Source organism: Pollicipes pollicipes, unplaced genomic scaffold (assembly GCF_011947565.3).
Source record: "Pollicipes pollicipes isolate AB1234 unplaced genomic scaffold, Ppol_2.1 Scaffold_4295;HRSCAF=5057_pilon_pilon_pilon, whole genome shotgun sequence".
In the NCBI taxonomy this organism is placed as follows: domain Eukaryota; kingdom Metazoa; phylum Arthropoda; class Thecostraca; order Pollicipedomorpha; family Pollicipedidae; genus Pollicipes; species Pollicipes pollicipes.
In genome coordinates, this window is record NW_023596461.1 from 22,852,280 (window position 1) to 22,875,249 (window position 22,970).

Genomic DNA, 22,970 nt, shown 5'->3' on the forward strand with positions numbered 1-22,970 from the left:
TGCAGGCGTCTCCGCGAATTTTTTGCCGATTTTACTGTCATCCTTCAACGACCTTTTAAATCATGTTACGTGATTGCAGCTTGCCAGAGTAACACTCTTGGTGCTGCCACCACCCAGCCATCACTGTCATGTGTTCATTACGAATCGCTGAATATGTATGGCTTAATGTTCGCTTGTATGATAAGGAATATTTTCTGGCAGGAGTAATATTTTCTCCGCACATTTGTCTTTATCTGAGGGACCCTATCATTGATTTGAGCCATCATGTAGTTCCATCACATCGAAAGGATTGCATTGCTATCTGCAGCAATTTGCTGCAAACATTAGTGCAATGCTGCAAATAGCAGTGCAAGACTTCCAAAAGAACGCTGGAAGATATTCTCCCATACTGACAGAACACATTCAGTGTCTTTCGTGCCCAAAGCTGCAGGTCTGATTAGGAGGTGATTAGATTATCATGTGAGATTATTCGTCCTAGAGACCGTCGGATGACCCAAGCGATCAGACCGACGTTTGCCTGGCTTCTCAGCTAATTAATTAAGAAACGCTGAGCCTGACCTGCGACAGAGACGCGCCGTCTTCTGAGCGAAACGGCACCTGTTTCCAGACAGAACACCACCAACCGGGTAGCTGGACACGGCCCTGCGGTACAGCCGTGCTCGACCAGGAGACCAGCGCGTCACGAGCTTCGCGCCGATTACCAGCAATGCTTAGATTAGGGGGTAATTTGATTATCATGTGAGATTATTCGTCCCAGAGACCGTCGGGTGACCCCAGCAACCAGACCGACGCGGGCTGGGCGGTTGGCTCACCGACTGACCGCCAACATGGTCAGCCGGAGCCAACCGCCGGAAGCTATCGCAGCCCAATCACCTCTCTCCTTCCCGTGTTCTGCTTCGCACCCCGACCCTATATTCTCCGAAGTATATCAATCCGCACCCACGAGATGAAGCCAATCAATAGCCGACCAAAACAGCTCAGCACATCTGGCTGCCCATTCGACCATATCCTCGCCGTTCACCGCCGCTCAGATTGACCACGGCCGGTCAAACCGACGGGATGGCGGCGACTACAGACCAGGCGCTGCTGACTCAGCATGGCCTGCTAGCCCAGCTGCGCGCCGTCGTGTCGGCAGCACGAGCGTCGCGCCGCCGCTGCTGCTGTCGCTGCTGCCGTCATCGCTGCCAGTGCACACATTATGCTATCGAGTGCACACAGTTGCACTCTTCTCGCGCAATGCTGATCTTCTTTTCTTGAGTCGCCGAAATCTGGCTTTCACGCTGTGGGAAGAACAGTTGAAGTTAACAAAGCGCCGTGGAGGGGGCTTTGAAGCAAAAAAAGACCGTGTCGGCCGATGAACGATTTAAACCACCAGCTGTGTGTGCTCCGAAAATGACATCTTATGGACAGGCGTACATCCACCAAGGACAGCTCAAATCATTTTAAATCGGCCGCCGTAACTCTGTGAGTTGCTGGCGAGGATGGCACGACGGCACTAAATTAGACGCTTACGGAAGACATGACCAAATGTGATGGAAACGAGAATCCGACAGAGTGTGTGGTACGGGCAGCTGATAGGCATACCAGTGTTATCCAATGCACGTAGTCTTACTCTCCACCCCCGAAAGTAAGTATTTTTACCGTATCGCCATATTCTGGCTATCACTTTTCGTGCTGACGCCTGCAGTAAACATTATAGCGTCGAGGGGTGATTCGAACAAAAAAGGTATTGCCGACCGGCAGTGACGAAAAAATTAACGATTTACTTTGCCGACCGACAGTGCTCCGACATAAACATCGGTTGCACCGAACTTCACCCGCCGATGCAACTAACAGTACTGTAAATCCGGCGTCTTTTTTAACAACCGCAGGCGCGGGCGGCACACAAGTGTTGAATGAGACGCTCTCTGGTGGTCGACTGCAAAATAGAATGCAGAATCCGACAAGTGTGTTCTACAGGGAGTTCATAGCCTTATACTAGTGTCATGCAATGATTACAGTTGCCCGCTTCCCGCACGATTATAAGCATTCTCAACAGACCATCATATTCTTGACATCACTGTACTTGCAGTTGGGCAGCAGTTTCTGAATGAGCTGTCAATGGATGAGTTGTTTAAAAAGGTTCATGTCGGCCTATGAACGATTTTCATTGCCCACCGATATTGCCCCGAGAGTGACATCGTATGCGTGTAGTCGCTCCGGCCGCGCTGGGCTAAAAGCATCTTAAATTAGGCGCCGTAAATTTGCAAACCACCGGTGCCGCCGGCCTTCCAGCATCGGGTAAGACAGTGTCAAATGGTCGACCGAATAAAATGAAAGCCGGATCAGACGAATGCGTTGCAACAGCTGCTGATAGTCCTACACCAGCGTTAGCGACCGCAAACAGTCGCACTTTTGAGTGTAGCCTGAACATTTTTTCCCAGGAGGCCTTAATCTGGCCAAAAATGCGTGCAGGCAGGCTGCAGTTAGCAAAACGCCGTCATGGCAAACGCAGTTAGCAAACGCCGTTTAGATTGGACGTTGTAACTTTGCAAGTCGCCATGTCTCCATAACCACCAGCATTACATGAGACAATGTCGGCGAATCGACCAAATAACATATATAAACGAGTCCGATAAGTGGGCTGTGCTGCCAACCAACAACCCTTTGTTAACACTATCCACTGAACGCAATGGATAGCGTTGTATTCCTGTGAAACACTCAGGGCAAGTTTACAACTTTTTATTTCAATTGCCAAGGGACAAGTTGCTGCGAAGTTCTAAGATGGCAACGTTCGGAGCAAGCATCACATTCCACCGCTATTTTTTCGTCTCGATTTTACCAGTCTGGCCACCAGCCATCTTGAATAAAAAAACAAAGCCGTGAAGCCGTCAGACAAAAAAAAAAAAACCGGACAGGCCGTCAAAAGGTACTAGTGCAGAAACAAGGGGTGACTTGAAAATGATCAAGGCAGCCGATGAGCGATAGAACTTGCCGGCCGAGAGTACTGCCACAATGGCATTGTGTGCATATCGTGCTGCCACGATGGCATCGTGTACACATCGTGCTGCCACAATGGCATCGTGTATGCATCGTGCTGTCATGATGACATCGTGTATACATTGTGCTGCCACAGTGGCATCGTGTACACGTAATGCTGCCACAATAGCATCGTGTACATATCGTGCTGCCACGACAACATCGTGTACATATCGTGCTGTCACAATGGCATCGTGTCGCATAGCACAACTAAAATTATCCCGAATTGTGCGCGTACCTTTGCAAAACATCTTACGGACTGCACCCCAGCATTGAATGAGACGCTGTTGAGGATTCTACTGGATAAAATACAAAATCTGACGATTGTTTTGTACTGGCAGCAGTTGGCAGGTGTGTGCGCGTGCGTTTGCAGGTGCATTTGTTTCTGTTGCATGCGGTGAAAAACTTTTCATACATGTTCGATGATTCGACAAAACCGCTAGTTCCCGTAAAGTAAGTTTAGTACGCATTCAATAAATAAACATGTCCAGGAGAAAGAGCCATGCAGATGTTATACATATATATATATATATATATATATATATATATATATATAAAACACGACGTACAGCACGTAGTACAGCGGAGTGAGCAGATTGTGTGTCTATCGTATGTTCTCGGGGTCCCACGGCACAGAATGCTCTTTCTGAAGGAAACATCGCCCGGGGAAATTCCAGGATCCGCGCCCGAATCCCATAACGGTTGAAGGGCACGCTATCGCATCAAAACGGAATTCTGACATTAACTCCGTTATGGCATCTCCAGATAAGCCACGAAACAGCGCCGGCATGCCCTAAAATGGTTACTCTTAGCCGCGAAGCCGACTTTGCTCCCAATACCTTTTTTAAAACAACGGTAATAGCTTTCACAGAAGCGACTTCACTTGTGCTATTCGTTCCGATAAAAGCACGTTGTCAAAATATCAACGCATCTACATCTCCATTCTCCTGGTTTTTGTCCGACGAATAAGACCATTACTCCTGTCTTATTTTCCTGCGTTATGCTCTTCGCAAAGGCACTTAGCAACTTACAATACCCAATTCAGTTGAAATACCCAGTATTTCAACTGAATTTAACACCGGGGACGGTCTTAAATGAAACGTCGTGAACCGTTTCGCTGAAGTTGACATACGATCACATCCTCGGAACGTTTCCACTCACATGGACAGTGAGCAGATGCCCCCAGCCAATGACTGCTGTTGTCTTGTGGTGGTGCCTTCGCACTGTTATCTGATCAGACTGTCGATAGCACCCGTTTCTTGCCGTTCGTCTATTTCCGAGCCGCTTGTCCCACACTGTTGTTCCACGTTTGCAACTTCCCACAGTGCTGTAAAACTCCCCCACCTGCACCGATTTGATGAGTTCATGCCCTAGGAGCTGGCAGGAGCGTTGCCCTACTGGCCGCTGGTAGCGAAGCTGTCAGCGGATGAGGTAGCCTGTCGTGCAGTCTGGGTACTCCGTACTCCGTTGCTTTGTAGTGGACTGGGATGTGCCTGCACACCGAAGCTTATTGAGTCCATGGATGCGTTGTGGTACTGTTTTGAGTGATCGGATGATTGTGATTACAGCAAGAGCCCAATGAAAACAAAAACTTACTGGGGCTTTGTGCTCGCTGTGCCAGAAGTGCTCATGCCCATGGGGTGGACGTAGGTTTCTAAAAAGACAGAACGTAATGGTAAGATATTAGGCCTCCCTGAAAAAAGCTTCGTGAATAGTTGAGCTAAAACCCCCTTCACCACTGTCTACCGAATGCTCGAAATGTATTTGGATGAGTTTTGTCACCAGGTACATGAGATAAGAAACAAGACGAAACAGTATTGCCTTTGCTTTCAGTCCTCCTCTGAATTCAGGTTAACATGGCACGTGTTTTTTTTACATTTCAAACGCAGCAGTCGTGGCAGTCACTCGAAAAAGTATTGCACGGAACGCCATAAAAGAGAACACATCGCAGCATACCGGCTCAAGTCCAATTTCATTCCGTAGGTCTCCATATGGGCAGTTAGTCCAACACAGTTGACGTCATCTCGTTTTTAGGCGCCCCGCGGCGCGCGGCTCGCTCATGCATGGCCCGTCTCGTCCCCCGCCGCGCCGTCTGGCGTCGCTGGCTCATCGCCGTCGCCCGGTTGCGGGTGTGGCTCCGGCTCCGGCTCCGGCTGCGCCCCTTGCTCCAGCTCCGGCTCCGGCTCCGGCTCCGGCTCCGGTTGCGGCTGCGCCTCCTGTTCCGGCTCTGGCTCCGGTTCCGGGTGCGCATCCGGCTCCGGCTGCTGCTCATCTCTCAGTTGTGACAGCGCCTCTGGCTTCGGCTGCGAGTCGGGCGCGGCGGGCGACCCGGCCCGGCCCGACTCGGGGCCGCAGTCCGAGACGTCCGACTCGCCGTCGTCCTGTGAGTCCGACTCGTCGTCGGATGTCTCGCGCGACTCGGTGACGTCCGACTCGTCCTCGTGCACGGTGTAGGCGACGAGCATGCGGCGTCGCTCGTGGCCGCGGCACGTGATGATCATGCGGAAGCGACGCGACAGCATGCCCTGGCAGATGAAGAAGACCATGCCGCAGGCCGCGTTCATGAACTGCCGGTGGATAACGGGGTCAGCGCAAGATCAGGTCGATAGCAGGCGTGATGGGGAGAAAGCGTTTCGCTTCACATCCGAGTGCGTCCTTGGACGCACGCCTGATTACTGTTTGCACACTTGGAGAGGTACATTGGAGGTGAGGATGAGGGGGACAGAGGGGGGGGGGGGCGGGTCTCAATTGAGTAGACTTGGACGAGGCGGTACATTATTGAGCAGTGCATCAGGCTAACGAGGGCGTCAGATTATTCTAAAGGTGATGTGGAGCTTGCACGTAGACTACTACATGGGGCAAATCACTACCCTAGCCATCGCTCTTCTTACGACACCCATGCAAAGTGGGTGGCTTGTTGTTACCGCACGAAAAACCGAAAAAAGGCTTGCTGTTACCACGCGAATTCAGTATCTGGAACTTCTGAACTAGTAGCATTCAAAGCCGTTGCGTCATGTTATATCAATGAAAATGTATGCTTACTTATTTACTTTGGCAATCAAAACACCTGCGAAACATTGGAAGGTGGGTAGCCTGAGCGTAAAGTGTGAGGACTTAAGGTAAGCTGAGGTCGCTTACCTTAAGTCCATTACAGCACAGTGCCAAATAGTTGATGGGCTCAGCTGCCCGGTATTGATCACATTCGATTCATGACTTATAATATATTTCTTTCAACATTGTTGTCACCAAGGTCAGTCTTCATCCTTATCTGCTTTATCTTATCCAAGTAGGAACCTCAAAAAACGTGGCCCTTGCACACCCGAGTGAGGGAGCGCAGCAGCGGGTGTTGACTGCACACTCGCCTGGAACAGGGGGTAGAAGCTGGGCAGACCTTCAGCATCCAGCCTGACGTAGGCCAGCAGACCGGCCACCCAAGTCGCCATGAAGTAGAAGGAGAAGAAGTTGTAGCCAATGCACACCGACTCCTGGTCGACGATGATGTTCTCCTTGCGCAGCTGCGGCGTACCCATGTTGCACATGATGAGCACCACCGACAGCGCGATGAACACCAAGCACAGCATCATGGGCGAGAAGAAGATGAGCTTGACGTCCGTCTCCCAGCCCATCATGCACTGCGGGTCGTCGCCGTAGCGGTGGGACTCGGTGGCCAGCGCGTAGCCCAGTGAGATCAGCGACACACCTGCCGGGGCGAGGTCAGAGGTCAGGGCGCGCCTCACCAGTCGGCCGCGTCTGACGGCCGTGCCGCAATGTCGGAGGTTGGCCATGGGATTCTACCCCGAATTTAGCCCTGCTGGTGGTGATACAGAGTCTTGTTTGTGTGTGACCGTATACGGAGTCTTGTCATGTTGAGTCTTGTTTCTAAAAGATTATGATTAGCTCCTGTGATTGCATTGACTGTTGGCAGACACTGTGCATTTGTTAGATAATGCACTCACAAATACTACCTAACCATAACAATGTATTCAAAGCGATCAGCACCTCCACAAACCAACACACGCAAGTTTGACCCAATTTTTGCCACTCCCATACAAGCCTGCCGTTGGCAAACCTAACAGACCTCGGCCGACCATCAGGAGCGGCGTCCGAGCGTCACTGACCGAAGGATATGCAGAGGTAGGAGCGCAGCTTGCCGCCCACCACGCCGACCGTCAGCGCGCGGAAGCAGGCGTAGCCCTCGCACGCGACCATCACCCCGACGGCCAGGTAGCACAACTGCAGGAAGGCGGCGATGGTGGTGCAGTGGTGGCGGTCGGCGCGCACGGAGTCCAGGTCCGACATGCACATGAAGAAGGCACCGGCCAGCAGGAGCAGCGCCGTCGTCATCCGCATCTGGTGGAACATCTCCCACAGCTGGCTGTGGACGGCGCGGCGCGCCGGTCAGGCGGGGAGGCAGGGCCGCGCGGGACGCGAGGCGACGCACGCGTGCGTGTGCGTGTGGGAGTGTGGGGTGTTCCGGTGGCGCGGTGCCTGCAGGACGACGTGAGCTGCAGCTGGGAGCGACTCAACGCGAGACGAAATTGCAGGTGATATCGATTTGGGAAGGCAGCAGGTTGAATCAAAAGTGATTCTTCCGCTCGTTGAAGCCTCACCTACAATTGGCTTTAATACACACTCTGTAAGCCGGTATGTTGTGGCCGCTGTCACTCTGACACTAAGCGTTTCTATCGCCATACACGACACATAAAACGTTTACATCTAGACATAGCTTACGTCGCCCAAGCTTATGGAAATATAATACATCGATAGGAGCATTCTTATCCATCACTTGCATTACCAGACACCACATGGCATTGATCGCCTATTGCGACAAAGCCAAAGCTTTGTAATTATGCCAGCCTGCCATAACTTACTCGGATTTGAACACCAGGACTGCATACACCAGGAGCAGGGCTATCGATATCGTGTGGAAGACAGTCTTGATGAGGATCAGCCATGTGTTGTCGATGTCGACAATTTTCGGTTCAACCTGACGGCCCACGATGTTGTCAACAGAAAAGCCACATCGCGCTGAAACCTGCATGTCACGACATGGAAGCCCCTGACCGATCAATGTGCATGGAGACCACCTGCTAAGTGTTAGCCAACTTAACTACCGTGGGTAATGACGATGATATAAAAGGGGGAAGTTGTACAGTGAATTTGCAAGGACATTCGCATAGATAAGACGGTGGTAGTAGCCCTATTCCTCGGAGAAAAACCAGGAGGTCTATCAGGAGAACGTATCTATACCTCCATTTTCCTGGTTTTCTCCAGGAATAAGGCTGTTACTTCCGTCTTGTCGATATGAACAGGAGAACATTCTAATTTACGTTGACAAACAAGATACACGTTTTAATGACACGTTTTAGAAACAACGTATTACGCCAAAATTTACACTGCTTAACAAACTAACGAGCGCCATTCAAAAGACACGAAAGAAGTTTGAATGACTCGTCATGCCCTGAGGGAGGGGAAGGGAAATGGTGAGGGACGCACCTTCTCGGCGACCACGGCGTACTGGCCGAGCGCTTTGCACGCGCACTTGGTGAAGAAGTCATCACTCTCGAGGACGACACATCCGGTGGGGTCCCAGGCGCCAAGCCCCCGCATGCTGCCCTCGTTCCACCAGACGCAGTGGCGTCGGAGCACCTGTCGACAAACAGGCGGGCATCATCGAGACGGGAGCGAACACGACAAACGGGTAGGCGCCATCGAGACGGGAGCGGGACACGACAAACAGGTGACCGGGAACGGAACACGACAAACGGGTGGCCACCATCGAGACGGGAGCGGGACACGACAAACGGGTGACCACCATCAAGACGGGAGCGAAACACGACAAACGGGTGGGCATCATCGAGACGCGAGCGAACACGACAAACGGGTAGGCACCATCGAGACGTGAACGGAACACGACAAACAGGTGACCGGGAACGGAACACGACAAACGGGTGGCCACCATCGAGACGGGAGCGGGACACGACAAACGGGCGACCACCATCAAGACGGGAGCGAAACACGACAAACGGGTGGGCATCATCGAGACGCGAGCAAAACATGATACACTTTCGGATAGATACAGTCACAAAGCACAGCAGCAGCGTTGAGGTAATTTTGCGGTGTCTGCAAAAAGCCTGTATGGAACTTGCCAGCAAAAAACGCACATTACTACGCCAATCTCTTGCCTCGTCACGCCAGTGACGAGGCAAGATATTACCTGTGAGAGAGATTACCCTCGATACCTGTGCAAGAGAGCAAGAGATTACCATTACGAGGCAAGAGATTACCCTCAATACCTGTGCCGGTTTCCCTGCCCTCCACAGTATAGGGAGGTCGGTACGACCCCTTGCTCCGCAGCCGATGCGCGATAATGGAGGTGGGGGAAACAACTGCTTCTCGTTTTACCAGTTTTATAATTTTTCCAAGGATTATTCCGTATTATGTCTTGTAGTTAACCGGTCAGCTCAGGTCAAACAAGGTGAATTACACTTTTGCCGTGTCTACGAGGCTTATCATATGCTCAAATGAACTTGAGGTTACAATGTCTCGGCTTCCTTTAATGGCTACTGTAGGGTCGCCCGACGTTTCTCCATGTTTTCCCATGACTTTCACCATCAACGGCCTCGTACTTAGCATCCGTTCTGTCGCATAAAGATTGCGTGAGCCAGCTCTACATCCACTTAAATATTTATCCAGATATGACATTGACCTCCACCAGCCTGTGAAAAACTTATGAGCATTGAAGATGCACGGGTAATAGGAGTAATGCGCATTCAGAGCCATGACAAAGAATTTCTGGCGCACACAAATCGGAGAATGGCGTGTGGACCCCCGGTTTCCGTATTTCGCAGTGCGGGCTTTGAGAACGAGGTCACGGGTGAGCGATGTGGCATAATAACAATAGGAGTGTATGTCCAGGTGTGAGCAAGTTCCAAACACGACAAACCAAGGTTCGATCGACACCGCGAATCAGTATGGGAGACACCGCAAGATCACGGGGTTAGCTAACCCTCCCCCTATGACCGGGTGAGGGCTAAACCACAGAGCACTCCGAACGAACCTAGGTTAAACGCATCACACGCCGGCAATAGTCCGCCCCGAATACACCAGAGCAGCGCGGCGGCGACGGCGGCGAGCACTCACGTCACTGACGATCTCGTCCTCGTGGAAGAGCGGCTGCCGCAGGGTCTGCTTAGGCTGCTTGTGGCCGAGCGTGGCGCGGACCGGCGAGCTACGGAAGTCATCGATCGTCGGCAGGCACTCGTCCACCTCCGCCTGACCCCGCAGCGTCTTCACGCGCAGCGACAGCACCGCGCTATCGATGTCCAGGTACTGGGCCTGCCGCGTCTTGAACTGCCTGCAACGGGCGACGACAGGAGGCCCGTCACTGCCCTGGCGGCGATGCCGGCGCCCCGTGCGGTCAGCGGCGCGTCAGTCCACACCGACGGTGCGAGTTTAGAAGAGGATCTGGCGCCGAGCCTTGCCCACGCTGGGAGTTGGGTGCATACGTGCGATGCTGGCGTGAGCACGACAGGACCTGCCGCTGCACAGTTGACAGACGCTCTGAAGGCGATCGCGACGGGGGGCTTCCACTGCCGGCAGCCCACTGACTGAACTCACCGCCGCATGAAGCGCTTGGGTGACACGGCGCCGTAGCTGTCGTACTTGGTGAATACGGTGCTGATGGTGGCCTCGTCACAGCCTGGCTTTCGGAATACCACAGTCGGCACTGCCGGTGCACCGCCGCACGGGGTCAGACCACCATCGCACAGGTCACAGGGGTCACATAAGGGTTACGGTACGTCAAAGTGCTCAAGCTCGACATCGTGATGTGGGGAAATAATGTGATGGACTGTTGTTGTGGCCCAGTTTTGCTTAGAGTCCAACGCATTGCCAAATGGAGTGATGCATCCCGTTCAAGAGCGAAGACTGGATCCTGCTATCACGCATCGTTGGTAACACATCCCATTGATATAGTCCGATTCGTCGCTGCTCATTGTGGGCGATATTGGCGTTATAATCAGCAGTTACAGAACAAAGTTTCCAAGAGCATACTTATATGTGTATACGGCATAGCCTGCTCACCAAACCATGTATATATATATATATATATATATATATATATATATATATATATATATATATATATATATATATGTATATTTATGTTAAGAACCAAAATGCCGCAACAATATTGACCGATTTCCCGGCATTCCCTGGACGAATTCAGCCATAAAATGTGTATTCGTCTTACTTCTCGACCTCTGATACAACAGATCCAAGACCCACACCTGACCGTTCCCTACCAGCCCGCAAGCAGCAGCCCCCTTCCCCCGGACCCCGCAAACTCCCTCCCGACCCCATGACGTCAGCGACCCGACGCTGGCATGCTGCCACCACCCGCGGCCCACCTTCAATGCTGTCCAGCCGCCGGACCTGGTCACTGGGAAAGAGCGCCACCTGGCGACGCCGGAAGGCGTCCAAGCTGTTCTGCTGCACGTACAGGTCCACGTTGTCGGTTCGCTTGTGCACTAGCAGATCCGTGTCGCTGCTGTTGTCGGACACGACGTTTGCCACCGATTCCATGGCCCACTCCTCCAGCCGGTTGACCATGTCGACCGCCTCTGCCGGGGCGGGAGAGGGGGGATAGCGTAAGTAAAAGTTAAAACGCCAAAGTCGCCGGCTGAAGGGGGCAGAGACTTGACCGCCGCCGCCGCCGGCTGGGAGAAGGGAACGTGGGCGCGAGCAGAAGCTGGGCTGCCACCGCCACCAGCTGGAGAGCGGGAGGCATTGGGTCCGACGGGTGGTATTTGGGGATGGGGCGATACCATGTGTCTCGCCCCCCCCCCCCCACACCCCGTTAAAGAGAGGCGCAATAATGCACAAAAGGACAGAATCACTACCGAAACAAGTCTGTTTGGTTAGCAAAGATAATTCTTTCTTCCAGAGCCGAAACACTGCGTGGCGCGAACATTAATTAGACGGCGAAGATAACAGGTGGGAGACGGAACAAGTCGGACAATGTGATGATGACAGCACGGTCTAACGCCCATTTGCAAACTAACGGTGATGCTCCATAGTACAGTCCAATAGTCGGAAGCACAAGAAGCGAAGGCGAAGTTTTGGGCACGAAAACAAGGCGCCAAGACGAAGACGCTTGGCAGCGGACGGGGTCATCACATTCACTCTTACCATGACCCGCACAGCTCTAAAAGAGCTGCTCCACAGTCGTATAGTATAAGATATGTGGGTGTGATGACTGAAAACAAAACATGCTCTTAGCTCCGATACCTACTTTCCACGACAGAACGACTATTTCACTTAACCAATTTAAAGGAGTTCGCGCCAACATATACCAAAAAAGGGGATAGCTTCGTGCCGCTCACCTCTGTCTCTCACGATCTTCTTTTTAGGGTTTTTGGGATCGGGTTTCTTCCTGTCGTTCTTCATTTCTATCCCGTTCCATTTAGCGGCGTTCTCCTCTTCCAGAAGCTTCGATGCCAGACTGAGAAGATTCTGGCCAACGTAACGGGTATAAGAACATATGATTGTTATCCACACGAGTGGCTATTTTCAATTACACGGTGATGTTATCATTTCATCGTTCACCGTGTTGCGAAAACATTCAAAATGTTGTGCTGTGCCAATGTCCCGGACCTGATCGACATCCCTACATTGAACCGTCGTCGAGTGTGGGCCGGAGACAAATGTTAAGATTTTCAATTTTACGACTTTTGCACATCATTGGTTAATTGGACATCAGCGATGGCCACTTCAACCACTAACAGACACGGCACACCAGGCTAGTTTGCACAATTGACGGTTGAATTCCTTTGACAACTTTTACATGCAACCGCGAAGAGAGAAGACAAGACAAGGAGAAGACTAAAAAAATTCCAAATGCGAGTACCTGTGGTGTGTCACCAAGCACTAGCGCTAGTAAACGTACGTGTGCCAACACACACAGCTGACACATCACTCACCAGGAATGAGTCCAACTCCTCCTTCGTCTGGTTCGGCTTGATATTCTCGGACTCCGTCATTGTAAACACCATACCGGCCAGCACCTGCATCTGCTGGATCTCGGACTTGCTGGCCGCCGGAGCCCCACCTATTGGCACGCGAACAGTCAGTCTAGCGACATAACACGCCACGTGACGTCTATGAAGTAACAGGCCGATCTCTGCTGCATCTGACCAATGGACGGACCATATACTAAAAGCTCAGCCTGCAAAAGTTCTTCCTGAGGCTTCAATGGTGTACTGATCTTAAACTGGCATGAGGTGAGAGCATTCCGGCCGATTAGCCACATGTCGAGAATAGCAGCAGCTTGGAGCGGGTCTCGTCCCTCACATCCCAATGGAAGAGTGGATGCAGACTGCCGAGGCAGCAGTGATGAACGCAATCACCCACAGATGGGGTCATGCTCGGACCATCGTCCCCGTCTGGTGTGGCTTTATGCACACGTTTCCACCGGCTAGCTCTCCGGCCGTCATCAGGTGTTATTGAGTACTAAGAAGGAATGGACGATGCCTGTCTTCCAGCCACGTCCGCATCTCAGCCTGCATTTACTCCTTTGAATCGCTGGGATTCAAACCAGCGTGTTCTTATTGCGCGTCCAGTACTTTATCAGCCAAGATAACCGGAAAGCGCAATTGTGTTGATGGAGCACTCGCAATAAGAGGACCCTGGTTCGAATCCCACCAGTTCCAGGAAGAGTGTTTAGGCTGTAACGAGTGCATGGCTTAAAGCCAACCAGCATGCAGACCTCAGTGCTCGATGACGCCTGACGGCGGGAAGCTAGCCAAACGTTGTGTAAATACTGACGTACCAATTGAGAACAATGTCCCATCTGTGATACTGAAACCTCGTCTCTATCCTTTAGAAAGGTCACCATCAATGCTATATCCTACACACGTACCCACGAATGTTCACGATTTAATTTTAGGCAGAGTGTATTCTAAACATTACACGTGTGCTTATCCTTGCTTAGGTTTGCACAAACCTGAAGCTGACTGCGCAGGCGAGGTCGTTCCCTCCGGCTCCTCCTCTTCCTCTTCTTCCTCAGTCTCCTGCTCGCTTTCGGCGGTCGACGGGCTCCCAAGCCCAAGCTCGTCCTTCGTCTCCTCTTCCGGCGCGTCCGCCATCTTTTTAACGAGCGTCACGGCCACCGACTGCTGGTCGGGGTCAGTGAGGTCGACGTCGACCAGCATGTCGGCAAACTCGGCGGCCGACACCTTCGAAAAGTTGGCCTCTGAAATCGTGACCACTTCTGTGATGCATGGCTGCGGTGGAGTTTGGCTGTCATGTCATGTGATGCATGGCTGTCAGTGTCTGGCCAGATTCATGGGGTTGGTGGTGCGTGGGACATAAGCCAGGTGGATGGGCTTACAATACTTTTTTAGATACCAGACAATAACGCCGTCACATTTGGAGTGGATGCTGATGCATTCAATGCGCGTTCTGCAGGAAATGATTCCAGGTCAGTAAACTGGATTATGACGTCATCTGTGAAGGGAGGTCGAGCCTCTCTTTTGTGGCAAATGTTGTGTTCGTGCTTCTTCATGGCAGTCGATGGTTTCTAATAATCTTCAACGAAACGAACGTTTGATGGTGGTTTCCAAGCACTTGGGCCACTTCCGATTGGTCAAATATCTGTTTTAAGCTATGACGAGATAAATGACCTGCAGTTACCTTATTTAACTTTGGGTTATATCTGGATATTTCGCTTGCTCTGAATTATATTCTGCCTATATGATCAGAAAAGCTTTACGCGCCGGAATGTCACGCCTTTGCACTAGTTCCGAAACGCTTAGGTCAATAAGACTTGGGCGGGAACTGGCTGGCCTAAAGCAAGCAAACCGTACATCGTTGCTTTTCTGGATGGATCTTTGTTTTGGAATTCTGGCTCAGCTAGGAAACAAATGGGGGGGGGGGGGGCTTTTGAAGACCCTTGCCTGGCCCTCGAGGTAACATAGCTGGCACTCGCCGAGCGCTACCTAAGCGAGCTCCATGCTTTTACGTCTTAAGATCGTACAATCCGGAGGCACATACGATTCGGGAGGTACAGCCACGGGTGTAGGCTAGGACATACAGCATGAGATGTGCACAGTCTACATGTCATGCGTAACAGTCTATATAAACGCATACATCTTCGACAGCATAGTCCGGAGTGGAGTGCAATTAACACACAAGATTGTCCTATGCCTCATGAACACGCTCGCTGAGCTCTCCAGCTGTGCAAGGCTCACCGAAGCCACCCAGGAAGAACATGGACTCGTTGGCGAGAAGCGCCCTCTTCCACATGGCGATCTCGTCAAACTCGCAGGGACAGAAGTGCCGGTAGTCGGCGTCACCCGAGGCCTTGTGACAGCCCACCTGTCAGGGAGACGAGACCAGTCAGACACGGCCAGACGCAATGCTCTTTTTAAAGGTGGATTTTTTCCGTCACTTCGGTGGACGCCAGCGGCCGAAATAGCTCAGTTGGGAGAGCGTTAGACTGAAGATCTAAATGTCCCTGGTTCGATCCCGGGTTTCGGCAGGCGCGTGGTTTTACTCCACCACATGTGCCTTTCAACAACGCTTCAAAAGCGAGTCAAGTCGCCCATGATCTCTCCTTAGGAACTCCTAATCTCCCCTCAGTCTGACCCATTCCCGCGGCGCCTGACACGGCAGATTCGTGAAGATACTCGTTTCCCAGAAAACCCAGCCGTTTGCATTTCTGAGCCGAACTTGGGGGAATCGACCTGAAGTCAACTAGTTTTGATCAACAAGCGAGCGCAACGTGGGTGTGTAAGGAGACATGTGTCTTCATAAAGGTGTGACACCACACGACTGAGAGAACGTGCCAACCTTTGGGGATGGGAGATCGGGGTGTCTTACTCGACTATTTCTGCTGTATGTAACGACGGCTGCGGTGACGGAAGAAACAGACACTGATTTCAATGCACGTTGCATATAGACAGTACAAAGTGGTTGAAACACCCACTCGCACCAAACACCCACTCGCATTTAACCACGAAGCATACATTGCACAACCCGGCCAGAGAGGGGCCGTCGGTAGGCGCCTGCCTCACCAACGCGGCTTCTGAGTAGTGGCTCATCCCTCAGCCCCCCTCCTCCCCCCCCCCCCTGAGTCCAGCCACCGCGGCCTCAGGCTCGCTCACCTGAGCTCGGGGGTCGACGGGCCGTTTGGCAGGCTGACGGGCGTAACGCCGTTGTATGGTCCTGCAAGCAACCTTCTGGTTCAGGTAAAGCTCCAGGCCGACCAAACCTCCCCGCCGTCCGTGGAGGGCGGCCTCCATCGGATTCCTGCCAAGTGAGGAGGTTGTTTGCAGTCGGCACTGTCGTCAGCATAGGTTGCAACTGGTATCGTTATCATCAGCCCCTATTAACATGATGCCAGTTAGCGATAGTTACTTAACCACCATCATAAGAGCGGCTTTCGATATTGCGTTGCTTCGTGTACTACCGGCGCAACCACCAGCATAAGGAGTGGCTTCGATATTGGCGTTGACTTTCGTGATAACCGCGCGCAGCTTACGTACGTTTGATGTCGTGCGACACGCAAGTTGTTTAGTTCAGTGCTGTTCAGTTCAAGGACGTCCATTCTCCTGGTTTTTCCGAGAAATAAGGCTAGTGCTACTGTCTTATTCATGCGACACATATTTAATTGTTTTTGTCTTGCGGTGCACACACTTCGCAGGATTTTGGGAGTTCGAATTCTAAGGATGTCCCGTGTGCTTAAATTACTTGGGTAGTCTTTCACACAATGATCTCATAACTACATTTATCCTGTCCTTGGAGCCCAGAATGCGCACAAGTTTTACATCGTGCCCTTGCGTGTAGGCGGTGTGACAACCATTCCCGACTAACAAATGTAAAACTCACTTCAAAAGGGACGCCATGCGTAGGCACTTACCAATATTATTCCACGTGTTGTTTGGCAGCAGGCCGACAGTCTCTACGAGCCAGTATTTGCTCCCAGTCGACACAAGCGCCCCCAAGTACATGCCCTGAAGGTAAACTGCTATACCAGGAGAGCCCTTGATGTCGCCGCCTGAAGAGCACAGCATGTGGACATGGGTTATTACGATAGGGTTCCGCCGATAGGGAACCCAAAGCTAGTTGTTAAGCTAGATATAGCTTAATGTCTAGCTTTGTTGATCATAAATACAGGCTGTTAAATATTTGCAAACGCTATTCAACGATCAGCAACCATACATTAGCATCGCGCGAGCTGCAGCTAGTAGTTTTATGACAACATATTTGCGTAAGAAAAGTCATTTTCGCACGGACAAAACGATGAATGAGATCGCATCAAATCATTTTTACCACAAATTTCTCAAAAGGACTTTAAATCATCCCAACATTTCATGGAAAGCACTTCTTACAGATAAGGTAGAAACGACAATTTACGCAACGGGATACCGATGGATTTCTTCGGCTCTGTTGACAGGTTCGTTCATCGAGACATTAGCGTCAATGGAATCTCTTCTCCGGACAAAGCCATACTATAACTTGAGGGATGTCGATTCATGCATCAAAACACGATAATCGCCACGCTTCGAGCTTCTTCAGTGGCCACTAACATCATCTCATATCCGTGTGCCGCGTGAATTACGTTTGGTCCCGTAGGCTAAGCCGACCAATGGACTATTTTCGATTTCAAGCTTTATGAAACAACAACAATGGAAATCGAAAGAGCGACTGCCTGCCCCCAAAATGAGGAACATCTGATGCATTCCCATGCTTGTTCTAAGGATTTGCATCTTTGCGTCTTGAGGCAACTAGGCACAATTCTATTACCTCGCGTCGTGCTGTGTACCGGGGTTTCAGAGCATCTATGTTAAGGCAAAGCTTTGCTGAAAATGTAGCGTAAGCACCAGGCGGCGAAGAAAAGGAACAAACCATATGAATTAAGATTTGCCTCAGGCTCTGCGCACATAGCCAAAATACATTTCGTAGCACCAGTGACGTAAAAAAAAATTGGGCAAGCCAATGTACACGCTACCGTTGGGTTGCGACGTATCATTTGGCCATGCATATACAGTAGTGACATCTAGTGATAAAACAAGGCAGCTTTGGGAGCTGTGGTAACGGAAGTGTCAGAATGAAATTCGACGAATGTTGTCGGGCTCTGTGAGTGAAAGACCCTGTTTTTGTTACACTCAACTTTCCAGATGTTTCCTAAATCAAAAAGAGCCACGCAATCTTCCGAGAAAAACGCATTTTTAATGTCATGTAATGAGCAAACGACTATTGCCATAATGTGACTGGTGACATACGCCGCGCGATTTAAACAGGATTCTTGCCCTGGGATTGCGTTACTTCTGATGCCAGGCTGAGTGGACAAGCAGCAAGCTTTGTAAATAAGTTCCATGCCCGCCGCTCGTTACCTGTGCTGAGAAGGTAACGGAGCTGCAGACTCTCCCGGTCGGCGAACACATCTTCAACGTAGATGGTCTTCTCCCACAGACTGAAGGACAGGCCTTCCTCACAGGTGGCCGGGTCGGAGACGCACGTATCTCCAGGCTTGGCAAAGCCCTTGTGCGCCATACACTGCAGACGGAAAGGCGAGCATCGACCAACAGCTTGAAAAGCGTCGTGGCAAGTGAGGAGTGCACTGCATTGAAGGTAAATGCAACATTGATACAAAATATGCAGATCAAAGTACTAGGCTATGACATGACCGTCATGTAGAGAACTGCCTTAAACTGTTTAGCCTTAAACCAAACCACACAAAAACCACTCTCATTTGAACGTGATATACAGCTCATTACGCCCCCCACGACAACCTGGCCCCAAAGATGGTCACAACATCTGCTGCCAGCTCTCGTCCGTGCAATGCCTGCACGGACCCGGAGCCTCACCAGCCGTCCCGCTGACAGCCGCCGTCACCCCCCCCCCCCCCTCCCCCCCCCAAACTCTGCGCACGTACGGAGTCGCCCGGCAGGATGACAGAGGTGAGAAACCCGAACGGTCCGCCGCCAGTGCTGAAGGAGCCTCCGGCCGGCACCGCCGTCGTGTTCTGCTCGATCGTGCCCCAGAAGTAGTCGGTCGTGCCCGGGTACGTCACGTCTGAGGCAGCACCGGCTCGGTGATTCAGGACATAGTCATGTGCAGCGCCACCTAGTTCAGGGGCACCGCTTGGCCTTGCCGCTGTGCGTCGCGGTCAAATGATAGGCGATCATATTATTGGCGTTCATATCATCGTCGATCATGTTATTTTCCATCATTTTATTGTCATTATTGACGGTGGCTGACCGATGAAGGTCACAGAACGATGAATAATTGATGCAGCTCGTTTGTCATTAGCGTCCGCTCCCTGGCCAGCGGCTGACCATTTCCACCGGGGCCACAACAGCATCTTTAACGCCATTTATGCGCAAGGAGTTGTGCAGATTCGAGAGCCTCCGGACGGCACCGACGGCAAGGATATGCACACCAGCTGGTTAACGTACCGACAGACGGCGGAGGAGGAAGCCTGATAACAGTTGAAATCTCCACCGGAACGGAGCCTGCAACAGGGGCTACGCGCATGCGCACAGCGTTAGCTTCCGCGTTTGACTCCGGTCACGCGACAACATTCATGAGGTAAGAGATTTTTTTGGGGGGGGGGGATGGAGGTTCGAGAGACCACACGCCTCCTTCATTCAACGCATCCCACACCCCAGTACAGCCAGACCCACATCTCACACCCAAGTACAGCCAGACTCATATATCACACTTAAGTACAGCCAGACCCGCATCCCACACCGTCAGCAGCAGTCACTCAGGTCGAGTCTGAGGGCGTCACTGTCTTCGCGTTCACACCGTCTCGTCAGCCGGGAGCGGGGCGTGGTCAGGTCGGGCCGAGGTGTCTGTGCGGGCGACGTGGGCCGCAGCCGGGCGATCGCAACCATCGCTGACCGGCGGCCAGTGGTGCGGCGGCGCGGGCCAGCGTCACAGCCGGTGGTGCGGCGGCGCGGGCCAGCGTCACAGCCGGTGGTGTGGCGGCGCAGGCCAGCGTCACAGCCCGTGGTGTGGTAGGGCGGGCCAGCGTCACAGCCGGTGGTGCGGCAGCGCGGGCCAGCGTCACAGCCGGTGGTGCGGCGGCGCGGGCCAGCGTCACAGCCGGTGGTGCGGCGGCGCGGGCCAGCGTCACAGCCGGTGGTGTGGCAGGGCGGGCCAGCGTCACAGCCGGTGGTGCGGCGGAGCGGGCCAGCGTCACAGCCGTTGGTGCGGCGGCGCGGGCCAGCGTCACAGCCGGTGAATGCGGCGGCGCGGGCCAGCGTCACAGCCGGTGGTGCGGCGGCGCGGGCCAGCGTCACAGCCGGTGATGCGGCGGCGCGGGCCAGCGTCACAGCCGGTGGTGCGGCGGCGCGGGCCAGCGTCACAGCCAGCGGCCCGACCGGTACGCGGTTGACACCAGAGGCTGACTTCCGAAGCCGCTGACAGACGGAGAAGCTGCAGCTGACGGCAGGGAACGGTGTCGCTTTCTCGAGATCGCTTACTTAGCTTACTTAGCGCACTTGTTGATGCAAACAAGGTAAGTTTACCAAGTAGGTGCAATTGATGCCTGAATTGCTCACAACTGGATCCCAGGGCCTAAGGTACTATGCAGTTGATCGAATAACATTCAGTGAAAGGAATTTCGCAGTGTAACTTGAGTCACAGACAATAACGTGACTAACGTGACATTAGGGTGAGCCATTCCGCAAGTGCACCTATCGGACAAACGCAGAGCACAAATTCGGGGCGTTATAACCACAAAAAATTATAACTCGTCTCAACGTGCCGGATATTTTGTAAAAATCAGCATCAAAATTTATGAGAAATGAGGAGCTTGTTCGCATACATCAACTGAACGACTACAATCCAGTATTTGAAGCCCTGAACACCGCCCCGCATCCTTCCCAGCTCCCGCGTCACCGCGCCGTCCGCTCCGCACCTGTCCCATCTGAGGATGACACCACCAGCGCGTGTCAGCTCACCCAACCAGAAGTCCCTGCCGACGACGTGCGCAGAACAGACCACTGAGAAGCGTCTCGCGACCCGCGCCCGGGCAGCAGGGGCCTCCTCCAGCATGTCCTCCACCCCTTTCGGAACGCCACGAGTCGCAGCGCTGCCCTGGACCCCCGAGCGACGGTGCTGTCCGACACCGCCGTTTCCATGACCTCTCCTGGCAACGCACACACACGAGCCCGCAGTCCTGCCTGGCCGACCAATGGCAGCCGGCTGATCACGCCAGGCCGGGCGCGACGGGCGACGCATCACTTATTGAGACGCGTGAGAACGCTGGACTCGCAGCGGCACTGCGTCGGCGGTGCGGTGCAGTATTCATGATCTCCCACAGCTCTGCTGTGGATACGCCCCCAGAGACGATACAGGGCGGCAGGGCGGCGCTCAGTCCGGGGGCCCACGCGAGAATACTCGCGAACATGGCAGATACCACGGATCGGTCTCAGCTGAGGCCGCTGGATCAGTGGTAGATGAAGCCATCGTAGGTTGCATCATACGGAAATAGATGTCCCATCTGCGGGAGTTAACCGCACATGATGTTCGGTCAAACTTGGTCAACAGCGCAGCTCAATCAGACCAAGGAACAAAGATATCTGACCATAGCTTATTGTTAACACGCGCTCGGGTGGGGGTCAACATGTTCCCCGGAGGGTTTTCCGGAATGGTTTCCGAACGGCGCGGCGCAGCCGCGCTCATTTTTGCACACTGTGTACAATTGAACAGCGAATCGTCTGACATAAAAATAGATATAACCTTTAAGGTTGTTGACCTATGGCAGGTCAAAGGCAGGCAACGATTTCGACGAATGATTTCCAGGGAATCGTTCAATCTGGTCCAACAACGGATTGTTAGACGAAACCACACGACTCTGAATTACTTGCTTAGGTACCACAACAATTGAATGAACATATTGCATTGACCTAGGATCAGGTACGAAGGTCAGACCGAGGTCAAAACCAGCCTGTTTTATTACTCTAGCGTTGGTGTAAAGGGTAGCTTCTGATGCTCAATCCGAATTTATTGATAACAGGAATGCATTATACACCTCACATAGACTTCCTAAAGGTCAGAATAGATCACTGACCTAGAATACCCAGTTCAACACGTTGTTTTTAGGAAAATACTGCCTAGCGTAATCTTTGTCGCTTATACGAATGCAAAACTTAAAGCGGTCTTGTATGATTTAGGTGACCATGACCTTCAAAGGATCAAACAAGGTCACTGACCTTAGATGAGCATGTGACATTTTGCCTAGAACAGTTTACTAGGTTCCAGGGACCCCTTGGAGGCTAACCTGAAATTTGACCTCCTTGACCTTACTGGACCCGAAGGTCATGACCCAGGAACCTCAAATTTTGACCTAGGTGAGTTGATGTTTAGGTCAACGTACCTACGAATTTGGTATCTCTAGCTCCCTTAGTTCCTAAAGGGGAGGGTCAACTTGACTCCCTCCCCGAACGAAGGGTATCCAGCCGGTTATCCGAGCGCGTGTTGAGCTACACTACCAGGTTAAAAAATAAATAACAATAACTTGCGGGATGCAACGGTGGTCTGTGCGATCACTCCCGGCTGGGGCTCATTACTCGGCTGTGCATCTGAACAGCTTGAAAAGGTGGCACCGAAACTATCGGCACTACCTTATCCCGTAAGAAGTCAGGTCTTATGCATCAGTAGACAGCCGATGGACTACATCTCTCGCCCGCAAGTATCCCATCTCAGTCCGAAATCGACGGCTTAAAACACGGCGAAATATGACATTTAAGCAAGCGAAACTGAAGTAAATGCGGCTATCACCACACGTAGATGGACGACTGAGAAGCGCTTACAGTCTCTGTCAAGAACTTTCAGCAAAGGAACGCCAGGCCATCCATTTGGGGTTTATATAACGTCTACGTTTGCCGAATGCTAGATCCGATCGTTCACAAACAATACTAGATGCACAACGTGTC

At 52.2% G+C, this 22,970-nt stretch overlaps 1 protein-coding gene and 1 non-coding gene across 2 annotated transcripts; one reads left to right on the plus strand and one right to left on the minus strand.

The window, feature by feature from the left end:
- Positions 1-4,412: 4,412 nt before the first annotated feature.
- LOC119097315 (uncharacterized) lies at positions 4,413-19,560 on the minus strand. The gene is made up of 18 exons (XM_037220362.1): positions 19,482-19,560; positions 18,959-19,098; positions 18,417-18,579; positions 16,940-17,077; positions 16,292-16,329; positions 15,270-15,396; positions 14,024-14,272; positions 13,002-13,129; positions 12,405-12,534; positions 11,430-11,642; positions 10,639-10,747; positions 10,162-10,375; positions 8,515-8,667; positions 7,890-8,005; positions 7,137-7,393; positions 6,381-6,718; positions 5,224-5,585; positions 4,413-4,434 (listed from the first exon to the last, which is right to left on the minus strand). The coding sequence occupies exons 1-18, from the start codon at positions 19,558-19,560 to the stop codon at positions 4,413-4,415; spliced, it is 2,976 nt and encodes a 991-aa protein (XP_037076257.1).
- Positions 15,487-15,559, plus strand: TRNAF-GAA (transfer RNA phenylalanine (anticodon GAA)). Its single transcript has one exon. It is a non-coding gene; the product is annotated as a tRNA-Phe (tRNA).
- Positions 19,561-22,970: the final 3,410 nt, after the last annotated feature.